At 39.9% G+C, this 13,732-nt stretch overlaps 1 protein-coding gene across 1 annotated transcript in view; it reads right to left on the bottom strand.

The window, feature by feature from the left end:
• The window catches only part of SEZ6 (seizure related 6 homolog), a 930,588-nt gene that overhangs the window by 217,941 nt on the left and 698,915 nt on the right, over positions 1 to 13,732 (bottom strand). Inside the window, exon 4 of the mRNA XM_082244641.1 lies at positions 1,967 to 2,159. Coding sequence (XP_082100767.1) covers positions 1,967 to 2,159 — 193 coding nt within the window. The remainder of the gene's footprint in view (positions 1 to 1,966; positions 2,160 to 13,732) is intronic.

The raw sequence follows: 13,732 nt of genomic DNA, 5'->3' as shown, positions 1-13,732 counted from the left end.
AATAACCCTAACAAAACAGATGCAGGATAAGGTGCAAAAAATATTCCAGTTGGAGTTGCCTCTTACCAGACAAAATTATCTTATAAGCCCAAGTGAAAGATAGAGTGTTGAAGATATGTGTTTGGACCATCACCAACTAGATCAGCCTCTTACCAAAAACAAGTTTAAAGCAAGTGTGTAGAAATCAATCCAAGTGACACAGGATGCAATACCAGATAAGCACCAGTAGGGGTCGCCTCTTACCAGATGTTACACTCAGTCAAGCTTGTATGGAAATCAATAATCGGGGTCCAAACATGAATTCTGGGATCCTCGCTTTTAACCATAGATTTGCCCAATCTCTCTCTCTCAATGTTCTCTTCTATCCGCGGCGGCCATCTTTCCGTCTCCTAGTCCCCTAGTCCATAGATCACATTAGCGCAACTTGATTTACATATATTCTTTAGGGTGTGGTCACACTTGAAGTTGCTGCTTGTTTGTTTTATTCCTTTAGCGCGGTTAATTCCCTAATTTATCTCATTCACATAGCACAACTTAACCACTTTACCGCTGAGTACCGTAGTACTACTGCGGCAAAGTGGCTCGTTATCGTCTGACGACGTAGTACTACGTCGTCAGACACTCCCCTTGTGGGCGGCGCTCGCGCCCCGCTGTTTTCAGTCACAGCGGGAGTTGGGCCAGGGGAGGAGCAGCGGTGATCGCCTCTGCTCTTCCCCGATCATTGGGGATCTAGTGTGGAGATCCGCCTGCTTGTGTAAACACAAGCGGGCGGATCTCCCAAGTGACAGGCAGGGTCAGATTGCAGGGTTCAGCATCTGTCCTTGTGTCACACAGTCACCTCCCCCCCCACATGTCAGTAAGCACCAGGCATACATTAACCCCTCCCGCTCCAATAAAATTAACCCCTTCCCTGCCAGTGTCATTTTTACAGTAACAGTGCATATATATAGCACTGATTACTGCAGTAATGTCACTGGTACCCCCAAAAGTGTCAAAAATATCAGTCAAGGGTCTGATCTGTCCGCCGCAATGTCGCAGTCCCACAAAAAAAATCGCAGATCGCTGCCATTACGCGTTAAAAAAAAAACACCAAAAATGACAGAAATCTTTCCCTTTGTTAGTAAACGCAATAACTTTTGCGCAAACCAATCAAAATACGCTTATTGTGATTTTTTTTGCAAAAATTGGCAAAACAAATTGGCCAAAAATTTAAAAAATTTTGATTTTTACATTTTTTTGCGGGGGGGGGGGGGGGTTTCATATAAAAAAATGTGAAAAATATTGTTGTTTTTTCAAAATTGACGCTCTTTTTTTGTTTATAGCGCTAAAAGTAAAAATCGCACAGGTGATCAAATACCACCAAAAGAAAGCTCTGTTTGTGGGAAAAAAAAGGACGTAAACTTCCTTTGGGTATGGCGTTGCACGACCGCGCAATTGTCAGTTAAATTCGCACAGCGCCGAATCGCAAAAAGTGGCCCAGACGTAAGACAGCAAAATGCTCTAGTGGTAAAGTGGTTAAGAACATGTAAAAAATTGCTGCTTGCCCCTTTAGTGGGTACTGAGGAGCTGTGTTTGCCATAATGAACCCTGTCTGTACTGTGCTGCTGGATATAGAAAGATTTGAGCACTGTCTGTCTCAAAGTGGTATTAAAGCTTTGTTTAAAAAAAAATAACAAACATGTTATACTTACCTGCTCTCTGCAGTGCTTTTGCACAGTGCAGGTCCAATCCTCTTCTTCACACCAGTGTCCTGGCTCTTCTCACTTAAATATTTAGAAGCTTGCCTTTTTCATTGACATTCATGTGTCTGTCATGGCACCGAAAAAGGTAAGGTTTTTTTTTTTTACACATAGCACATAACAGACTTATAGTGGAGTTTTTTTCAAATTTGACTGCAAAAGTGGTAATACACTTTAAGATTAAAGTGAGATAGTTGTCTTAATAAGTTCGCAAGTTATTAACTTACCATGGTAATAAAACCGGAAGCTGCCCGGGTTGGATGTCTGCAAACTCTGGAAACGAACCATGACTTGATTGGTTGGGCTTCGGATCACCTGACCTCTCATCATGAAGGATTCATTGGCGAGGATTACAGGCTCAACCCCTTCAAGACTCTCCACTGTCACGGTCTCCCCTTCAGAAAGACTGATATTTTGTACCTAGAGAGAGAAAACCCATAATAAAGCTAAGCATTTGAATATGGTATAGGCTACGCAAAATGATAAAGCCAGCTACTTTCTAGTAATAAATAATCATAGTTTTGCTGTGGGTTGTACATTGTGATCCATTTTTAGTTTTCCTAAGTCCTTTATTTAGAGCACATCAAACTCTTAGGCAGTGCTGTGACCGTACAGTCTGTTCACTGTGCCGAGATCAAGCTGCGTTTAATTAATGGCAATCTGTCATGCGTTTGGATACCTCTCTGACTTACAAAGCCAGATCCTTGTTTTGGGGGAGCCACGTCACTCTCAGTAATACTAATGAGATACAGCTTCACTACCATTAAACTAGCATGTGGGCTAGAAGTCAGAGAAAAACTGCTGAAGAGTGACATCTTGCCTAAAAGGGAGCTTCAAATAAATAGCTAAATAGATCCTCGGTTACAAACAAGATAGGGACTGTAGGTTTGTTCTTAAGTCGAATTTGTTTGTAAGTCGGAACAGGTACATTTTTTAACCACTTTAAGAAAGGAATCATTTGCCCCCTTAAAGACCAGGCCACTTTTTTCAACTTGACACTGCGTGATTTTAACTGACAACTGCGCAGTCATGCGATGCTGTACCCAAACAAAATGTACGCCCTTTTTTTCACACAAATAGAGCTTTCTTTTGGTGGTATTTGATCACCTGTGCAATTTTTATTTTTTGCGCTATACACAAAAAAATAGCAACAATTCTGAAAAAAAATAATATTTTTGACATTCTGCTATATAACATTCCCCCAAAAAAATGAAAAATCTAAATTCTTTAACATTTTAGGCCAATTTGTTTTCTGCTACATATTTTTGGTAAAAAAATCGCAATTAGCGTATTTTTATTAGTTTGCGCAAAAGTTATTGCGTGTACTAACTACGGGAAAGATTTCTGTCATTTTTATTGTTTTTTTTTTTTTACTAGTAATTGTGGCAATCTGCGATTTTTTGCGGGACTGCGATATATTACGGTGGACAGATCGGACCCCTGACTGACATTTTTGACACTTTTGGGAGGGACCAGTGACATTACTACAGTAATCAGTGCTAAAGATATGCACTGTTACTGTAATAATGACACTGGCAGGGAAGGGGTTAACATTGTGGATGATCAAGGGGTTAAATGTGAGCCTAGGGGAGTGATTCTAACTGTGGGGGGATGTGGCTTGTGAAATGACCATAGAGACCTGTAATCCTATATAGAAGGATCACAGGAGCTCTATGATCATTCCAAGGAGAAGAACGGTCAGCTGTGTTTACAACAGCTGACAGTTCTTCTCTCTCAGTGGGGAACAATTGCAGGTGTCAGGCAGCAATCGGAGCCACCTGCCCAATGCATTGTCTTCCCTGCTAACGACGCTCGCCCCTAGCCTCCTGCTCACGACCGATGTGCAGTTACTGCGATTCGCGCAGGAGCGGCTGCCTGCCACAGTACATTTGCGGTGGGCGGTGGTAAAGAGGTTAAGTGTAGCCCCAACCAAAAGAATAATTGACAATTGGATTTTACAAAATTTGGGTTGTTGTGGAAACAAGGATTGGTGATAAAGCTTCAGTGGAGACACCTTATTCCCATGAGAACTCTTACAGGAGTGAATTTCTCTTCCTAGGGGAGATTTTTCCTCACTTCCTGTTGTCTCCCTCAGTTTGTAAGTAGGAGTCGTTTGTAAGTCGCATGTTTGTAACCCGGGGACTGCCTGTATTTATAAAAGCTTTTATCTAGGGGAAATTTCCAAAACATCATCTGTTGGGGGTACTTGAGGACTGAGGTTGGAAAAGAAGGCTCCCGAGCTCATGAACGGGATTGACGTCACCACGGCCCTTCATGCACGCTGGGCCTGTGAACCTAGAAGAAAGACTGAGTGAAGATGGCAGCGCTGGGAATCAGTGACAGCGATGCACGGGAGGGATCTGCTTTACAGGTAAGTCTGTCATAATGTGCTAGTATGCAGTACATATACATTATTGCAGGGAGGCCCATTTGATTTTCGCTTTAGTGGCTGTTTACTATTGCTTTAAAGTGTAAGTGGTGGTCTAATGTTGTTCTGGGTCAATGCAGTTCGAGAATCCTACATAAATTGAGGATTGGCGGACTCTCAAGGAACGTGTGATGGGTATAGATGTGGGTGGTGTTTGGTGTCTGTGTGTGTATTACAATGCTTCAGTCAATGAGTCAGGGCAATTTTTATTTCTCTTATTCTTGGTGACTGTAATATTCCTTTAGATTATTTATAACTATATATTAATGTTGTACATTTTTTGTAAATAAATATGACTTTTGCTTCTGTGCATATTATAATAACTATTAGTATTCTTATTATCACAAATACTATTAGCAGGGCCCTTGCAGAGTGATATAATTCAGGAAAAAGTGTTTTAGTTGGTGTATGGGTACATTATTAATTCCTTTCACTTTCTAGTTTGTGACCAGCGTGCCTGGAACGAAAAGTGATCAGAAGTTGTCTCCCCCATCCACATGAGGAACACAGTAATAAAGCTCTGACAAAGGTTCTAATCCCTCCTTACTCTATCCAACGAGAGAACTCTTTGGCTGGAAGTCAGTTTTTATTTGTAGCCAGGATCAGGTAGATGTGCACATCAATGAAAGCTTTGAAAATGTAAAATGAATACATTTTCTGGCAGAAAATAAAAGCTGCTTTTTGTTTTCAGCTGGAAACATTGTGTATGAGTGTTTGAACTTCAGATAGGGAAAATCAGTGTGATTCAATTCTGAAGAACAACGAAGTCAACTGGTAACCTCCATAAAACCATGCAAACTGCTGCATTTCATGCTGAATTTTCCACTCTACTGATGTGATTTAATTCTCCAACTCATCGTATCCTATTGCACACTGTAGAGCGAGACTGCTGGATTCACAGTACCCTACTGGATTCAGTTTGTGCAAAATATGCGTTGATCAGCTTTCTACTCTGGTGACTCTATTTGGCATTTACTGCGTTGTTCAAAGAAATGTATTATTTTAATTCTTTTCACAGCCATAGGTATAGAACTATAGGATACATCGCTTCCTATGCAGCTGCTGTAAATCCTATGACCATGAACAGAGAGAACAGAATAGGCACTTAAAGTTGTTGTAAATCCTAGAATTTTATTTTTACCTGCTGGTGAGCTTATAATAAAACTTACCTGTAGGTAAAATTATTATATCCTAAATGTGCATGTTCAGGAGATTTTCTGTGCGAACAGCAGCTGGTGACGTCATTGGTCATGCACTCTGCATACCCGTGCCATTCCTTTAGAGCTGTGTGCCGCGGCCGTCACTGCTCCTGAGTGACATCATTGTGGCTTAGCCAATCAGACCAGAGGAAGGAAGACAGAGTGAAGGTGGAAGCCTTTGTAACGGTGACAGGACGCCGCTGGAGGGCTTTGTTGTAAAGTAAGTCTTTCATAATTGACTAATATGCAGTGCATACTAGCACATTATGATATTGCCTTGCATGTGTGTTTTTTTTTTTTTATAGAGTTTACTACCGCTTCGAAGATAAGCTGTCATAAAACAAATGTATAGCATTTACAGTATCCCTTGACATGTATATGTGACTAGGGGACCTAGCAGGGCTTCCTTGGATTTTGAAGGAATCTTTCTCACTCCTCACTTCCTGTTTTAATCCTGTAAAGGCCAGCCCACCACACTGCTACCACGTGTATTGCATGTGGTTGTGGAGCAGATTGTGATGCGGCTCTATTCGCTTAAATGATTCGCATTTGTTGGAGGTAGTGCCCGCAGGTCATAATTTTGTAAACCCCTGTCTGTCTTCCTTTGCAGCTTAAGGGGGGCAGTTGAGGGGTGACAAATGCTATTTAAGAGCGGGAGTGTGCAGTGAACCAAATAAACCAAAAAGAAATGGGCTTTTGTTAGAATTGTTAGTTGCTCTAAAGTGATTGGTTCACAACAAAGCCAAGTTATATAACAAGCTAAACATTAAAAATGAACATATAAAGTTCACATCACAAAGCTTTAACATAGCAATAAGGGCCATTATTTTTTTCATGTGGCTTTAATTTTTAAAACTCATTGGCCTCAGCTGAAATTATCACTTCTTTGAAAATTGATATCCTTATTCTGGTGTTAGCTTTGAGAATTGATCCTACTAAATAGTCTTCTGTCTGCATGGAGTTTGCATGATCTCTTTATGCTTGTATGGGTATCCTTTACATCAGAGGTCCCCAACCCCCGGTTTGTGGCCTGTTGGGGGCTGGGTTGTGCGCAGGACGAGCAAGGCTATGTTTGTATTTGCCGAATTCCACCCCCATTTTCCCTGTCAGCATATTGTCTCCTTATACCTTCTTAGACAGACCCCCCCCCCCCGCTGTCCAAACACTGGTACTGCAGATTGTTGAACTAAGTGCTGATCTGCTGTGTTCCCCATTGGACTGTTTATACTGCAGCACCGGGTGTGTTATGTGTAAAGAATAGGGAAAACCACAGTGGCAGAAATCATGTCCAACTATGTCAGTACATGTCAGCCTGGCCTATCGGTGTCTGCAGTTTTGGGGGGGGGGATAGTAATACGGACTGAGATTGGGACTCTGCACTGGTGCTGTTACATGTCCTGCCAGCTCCCAATCATTAATAGGGGCCAAGAGCTGTCTTTGACTACAATAACAAGTTGACTCGCAGCATAGAAACATTGGCCACCCAATGAATCATATGTGTGTGGTGTGTGAGCCCTAAAACCCAACCCTTTGTGCCACCACAGTTATGAGGGCCACAACAGGTTAGAATGCATTGAACACCCTTTGTAGTCACGGCTACCACATGGGTAATGAAATGGCATTCGCCTGATACTGCTGTGCTACTCTGAATTAATCCTAACACTGTTCTGTAGTAAGATCTTTTTTACAGTCTATAATACTTTATTTTGTAATAAATGTCTAATATGTACAGAGGATGTATCTAAAGCAAAGTCAGCCCTAGAGCTCATTCTTCCCACACCCTTAGCTTTAATGATGGCACAACTGGCTTGCACTTTTACGATGCATGTTGTACAGTCTGTATGATGAATGCTTGGCTGACGGCAATCAATAAGGGCCTCTAGCTTTCTCTATTTGCCTTGGTCCTTCCGGCAGATCAATAGCACGCAACCTTTAAAGGGCATGTTCCCACCTGGGCTCTGTAAAGCATCTCATGCCTCCTGCAGACCTCCAGCAAGCCAAAGCTAAAGTTTCTCTTGAGCTGGGGCCACAAAGTAAAGGCTGTGAGCTGAGTTTCTGAGGAAAGGATGCATTTGCATTCAGAAATGATACAGAAGAATACAGAATAAAGAAATGGATACAACTTTTGGTAAAAAGTTAGCTGATTTTCAAATGTTTTGTTCATCCTAGCTACATTTAAAGGGAGTTGTTTATACACTCAGTACAGATTTATTGTGTTGAGATGTTCTTGTTTATAGCAAAAAGTCCTCATCATTTTTTGACAGCGATAAAGCCAATAGATCACAATCCATGCCTGTATATATTCCTATACTCTCCCTTGCCACTGTGACTGAGGAACACATTTTTAAATAGTTTATCTTCCAGCAGTTTCCTTCTGTGATCTTCTATATAATAAATGATTCCATTTTCTGCTAACTTTTTTCTTTTTTATCCTCAGATCACTACCTACTGTCACAGTGGACTGATAAAAGGTCCATTGGAGCCCTTTTTTCATGGTTTCTACAAGATTTATTGCTTCAGTCCAAACATGAATTCTGATTGGTTGATACTACATTTTATACTTAGGGCACACTTACACTTTTATTTTAGCTTTTGTCCTTTAAATCAGGGATTCTTACACTTTTTAATCCAAGGGCTTAAATGAAAACATTACTACCAAACTGACATGCATGAATACAAATATTACCAAAATGTCGGCAAAGCTATACAAAGATAAATAACAATATCTGTTTAGTACAAAAAAAAAAAAAAAAAAACATTTTAAAGTGGAACTCCAAAAGACAGAAATGAATGTGACTCTAAACTCACAATGCAACAGAAAATATTTTCGATTTAATGCAAGCAGCGTAGGTACCTGAATTTGACTTGGTATTAGCCACTTTCAGTCCCTGTACAGCAGAGCTCAGACCTTGTCTATGTTATTTCTCCCCCATGGCTTTGTGTGCTCCAGTTTCTCCCATGGCTTTGTGTGCTCCAGTTTCCCCCATGGCTACGTGTGCTCCAGTTTTCCCCATGGCTGCATGTACTCCAGTTTCCCCCATGGCTTTGTGTGCTCCAGTTTCCCCCATGGCTGCGTGTGCTTCAGTTTCCCCCATGGCTGCGTGTGCTCCAGTTTCCCCCATGGCTGCATGTGCTCCAGTTTCCCCCATGGCTGCGTGTGCTCCAGTTTCCCCCGTGGCTGCATGTGCTCCAGCTTCCCCCAAAACTGAAACTTTGGCAAGGAATATAAGATGAAAAGGCTACATAATAAGTATGGGCTTGTTTATACATGTGGCAAAGACTGCTGGACCTCTGAAAAGTGATCTGTGCTCGGAATGCTTACCAGAGGTGTTTGATAGGTAGTGAGAAGACAATATGTCGCCTCATCACCAGCTGTTTTAACCCTGTAAAGAACATATCACTGTGCCAGAAACTCATACATTGCAGGTGGTGTAGGGCATCTGGCCGAGCAGCCCCATTTTCTTGAATGGGTTGTGTTCAGGGGCGGTAGCGCCTGACAAAATTCAACAGAGAGTTAAAATCTGCTGCACCTGCAAAGCAAAGTATCCTGGCCGTAGCATGTGTACACCCCCGGCTGCTGCCATTGCGGCTTGAAGTGAAACTTTAGTCAGAAAATTAAGTCTTGCTAGATGACTTCATGCTGTTCCCTTTTCCAGGTATAGCTATGTAAAACATTAAAAAAGTGCCTATACTTTTTAAAATCCAGTAGAGCCCATTCTCTATTTTGAAAATGTAGAGGCCGATCTGCTGACCAGCTAAAGATTTACTGATGTTCAGAGGCTCTGGGTTTCAGAAAAAATAGCAGCCTCCAGCAATAAGAAACAGGAACGTTGCCGGAAGAAATTTACAGCACACACAAATTGTGGTAGCATACAGTAACTATCAATGTGGAATGTACTTTCCTTGCTAAAGAACATTATTTTTTTTATCAAGTTATTATAGGTAGAGTTCCACTTTAAAATTGCTGTAAACCTCAGACATGAAATATGAACAAAGCTATCCTTCTATACTGTGCACTTGTCTCTATTCAATGCACTGAATGTGATTTCTCTCTGCTGTCTCGATCATCTGCTATCAGCATGAATCCTGTCTGAAAGCTTTTCCCCATGCAAAATATAAAAAGGTGATGGGGAGGACAGCTTTAGCATACAAAATTACTTAAATAATAGCGTTAATAGTGCAGAAAAAAACAGCTGCATACAATAGGCATAGATACACAATACACCCATATAACAATATAATGATAATTATAGAGCTCAATATTTCAAATAAACATACAATTCACACAATTCACCCGTGAAAATTACATCAGTGTCCATGTAAACGTGTTATGCTAAAATATAATTAGTATGTGATTGAATCACAAATAGGAAAAGTCCAGTGATTTAATAATCCAGTAAATGTTTTCTGAACCTTCACAATACTAATGAAGATCACCCACCGTCACATGCCTTCGCCAAACAGGAAGATTGCACACTCACCAGAAAGTATTGCTGTCTATGAACAGAACAACAAACAACACTTAGTAATCATATATCTCTCCTTCCAGGGATGTATTACTCCATTTGTTCAATCATGAGTATAAACTACAATATTTTTCTCTCTCCACCTGTGTATTTCTAAATTTCATCCGATGATGTAAAACAGCACTCACATTCAAAATGAACCACCAGCAACAAAACAAAATATTCATAATGCAGTATTTATTGGTGACTCAGAGTGCATAAGCATAATAAAAAGTACAATGCAAATCTAAAATATATGCCGCTAGTCACACTTACGTCCAGAGCCGCCAATTTGACAAAGAATGGTGGCAGGATCCCTGGCAGATAGCCTAACTCAACACAGTTTTCACTCAACTCTCACTCAACAGTTTTGTGCAACAGCGCGTCTTCAAGAGCTTGTGTATAGCAGCCATAATATTGTGGCATATGCCCGGAGTTCCCCGCGTCACTTCCGGTTTTGGCGCCATTTTGTTGTAGTCCAAATCAAACAACAAAGTGGCCACCATTTTCTTAAAACCAATAACAACAGAGAGGAAAAAACCTTGAGTACCGGAGTAATCATTTAGATCTTGGCAACAAAAACTACACCAAACAGTTGTGTGCTCTGAATAAAAGAACAGACAACCTGTGTATGAAGTGTTATATCAATAGTATGTATTACCTAGTTGGGTGTCACCTTAATGGAGTACACCAAAAATGTCTGTTGTAAATATAAAATGACATATTCAAAAAAGGATGACATGTATAAAAAATATATATAACAAATATTTATAAAAACATGTACCGTATTTTCCGGTGTATAAGACGACCCCCCTATTACATGATCTACCGGTAATACTTATACTTAGATTACCTTGGAGATATTATACTCGGCGTATATGACGACCTCCCATTTTTGGGGGATTTTTTTGAGGTTCAAAAGTAGTCTTATACGCCAGAAAATACAGTATATATTATACGTTTGGATAGGCTACATATCACATACAATAAACAGTAAATATCTACTTCTGATTTTTCAATATAAAATATATATTACATCTATGTCGATGTATAGACAACCTCTACACTGACATAATGAAGAGAGAGCACAAGAATGAAAAACCTAGCAAAATCTAAATATTATCTGGTGTCAATAAAACAATTGACATCCCAGTCAACATTTAGACCTAAAGGGAAATTAGATTTTAGCTCATAGACCATTTCATTTCTAACTTAGATACTTCCCTAGTGTAATGACAGCTCCACCAATGTGGTTGCAACTTGTCAATAGCCACAACTTTCAGGCCCCTGGGATCTTTATTATGACATTGTCAAAACTAGGCAGAAAAGCTGTGATATTTTAGACCTATCTTAAAGTGATTGTTAAGTCTTGTTTGAAAAAAAAAATAACAGGGTCTAATATTACTGTAAGAAAAATTTGTGGTTCTAAACGAATCACCCCTCTCCCTCCAGTCTCCAATGTATTAATAAAATTACCAGAAAGATAATTCTAAAGTTCCTCTATCTTACCTGCACTGTGTTAGGTTTTCTATTAAAAATAACCATGTCCAGGGTTATATTTGAGGAATGAATAATTTTTCCAGTAAATCTAAAATATTCAAGAAAACTGCTTTTTAATATATGTTGAACCACCCTAAAGATTAACACAAGCTAAATCTAGAATAAGCAAGAGTTTAGAAAACTTGTCAGGTTTTTATTGCTGTCTGCGCCAACACTGGGAAAAAAATAATCCTCTCAGTATCACGAGAGGGGGAATCTAAAATGTTACAATTTTCACTAAAACATGAATAAATGGGAAATTGTCCAATGGGAACACCCGTTTTGGTGATAACTGTAAAAGAAAGGATTTCCCTTCACTTTTTGTTGGAAGCAACCAAAGTAAAATCTTACAAAACAGCTAAAAAAGAAAAATAATAATAATTAAACTCTGTAATAAATAATTGAAAGAAATTGTAAAATAAAATAATAGTAAAAAGTTTTAACAAAAAAAAAAAAGTTTTAATTTTTTTTAAATATAAAAGACAATTTAAAAAGGGCTAATTCACACAAGTTCTCTGTTATGTTTGGGTCTGCTAATAATTATTTTAGTGTATTTTTTGTGAAAATATTGTCTTGATAAATTGGGGTGGGCCCTGCTAGGTAGGCTGTACTGGGGCCCCTCATTTCTAACAGCAGCCCGGGATATGGGGCTGCAGGGATCTACTGCTCTGGGAAGAAACCTTTAAGATACTGACTGCCATGGAGTGCTTATGTTGCACCTAGAGCAACTCGGCTGTGGTTGTTCCACATATGGAGGTGGTGAGTTGGAAAGCAATGCAGGAACCTTCCATTGCTATTGTGCTATGAACTTAGATTCTGAGATACTACTTAAAGTGGAGTTCCACCCTAAATTTATACTTACCTCCATCTTCTCGCTCCGGGTCACCTGAAAAACAAATGGATAACTCGTATAGAAGAAAATATACTCACCTTACTTCCTTCTTCCTCCCCTCGGCGGCCACGGCGATTCGTCACTTCCTGGGTTTGCAATGATTCCTGGGAGCTGAACGTCATCGCTCCCACGAATCAATGTGCCTGCACCGGCCCCGCCGTCACTTCCGGTGTGCGCTCGTCATTCCCTTCTAAACAGCTTCTGGGCATGTCCAGAAGCTGTGGAGGGATGACGCGCGCGCACCGGAAGTGACGTCGGGGCCGGTGCAGTGCATCGTGGGACCGAAGAAGACGGAAGAGGACGCAGAAGAGGATCACGCTGGCTTCAAGCTGCCCACACCTGAGATGGCAGCGCTGGAGAATACATTTTCAAGGTAAGTATTACTTCTTTCAGGTAAGTGCAACCCGGGACAGATCAGAGGCTAGCCATTGTGGAATGTACTAGCCCTGACTGTCCCGGGGGTATTTTTATTTAAAAATGTATTCCCAGGGTGGAACTCCGCTTTAAACCTCAGTTGTCAAGGAGTCACTATAAACTTTAGGAAAGGAAGTTTAGCCATTATAGCTCTGTGATAGAGGGACCCAGAAAGTTAGAAAGACATGCAGAAGACCAAGGACTGTGTTTTAGGTAGAATCTACTTTTATCCTATGCTTTCTTCGTGCTGTTTCCAATATTCAAGTCATAGCGTAATACCATCTTTTAAAATAAAGTCACTACACCCGTCATTGCAAGCATCCAGTCACAAGAACTGCACCTTAGGGCAATGTCCCCAGAAGATTTATTGCTAAGTAAGTGGATCTGGGACATTTATAATAATAATTTGCTAGGGTACTGAAGGCCAAGATTTAATAATATTTTGAAAATTAGTCAAAACTGTGCTATATAGGTATTATAAATAAATCCCTAGGCTCGGAAAGAGCCATGAGTTAATTACAAAGGCAATGTGCAAGGAATAGCCATAAATGGGCCAGACCTCTCACCCACTACAATGTTCATATTTTCCAACCTTGATATTTTTATTTGGTAAAAGAAAAGCATGGCTGTGTTTTTTCTATAAACTTTAGCAGCAGATCTGCCTGTACTTTCAATTCTCATGATGCCTAACACGTAAATAAAATATACTTTTTATTGCAACATTTATTGGAAAAAGCTAGTAGCTAACTCTCATGCATTATATATTCCAACTGCCCTTATTTTGATACAGTCATTGCCATTTTTGAACCCTAAAAAAGGTAAAATAAAAAAAACAAATCTGGTATTCAAACATTGTCTGGTTTGATTTTAGTCTGGACAATTCTCTATGGTTGCAATTTATAATCTTTTTAAATGATCAGATATGTTTTAAGATATTCTTAGCTTTGTAAATGTGTATAAAAAAACATAAACTGTATATTTAGTAAAAACACACAACAGTAATTAAAACTGCACTA

The sequence above is a fragment of the Pelophylax lessonae genome (assembly GCF_965119305.1).
Source record: "Pelophylax lessonae genome assembly, chromosome: 2".
Classification (NCBI taxonomy): Eukaryota; Metazoa; Chordata; class Amphibia; order Anura; family Ranidae; genus Pelophylax; species Pelophylax lessonae.
This window is presented reverse-complemented; position numbering and strand designations above follow the sequence as displayed.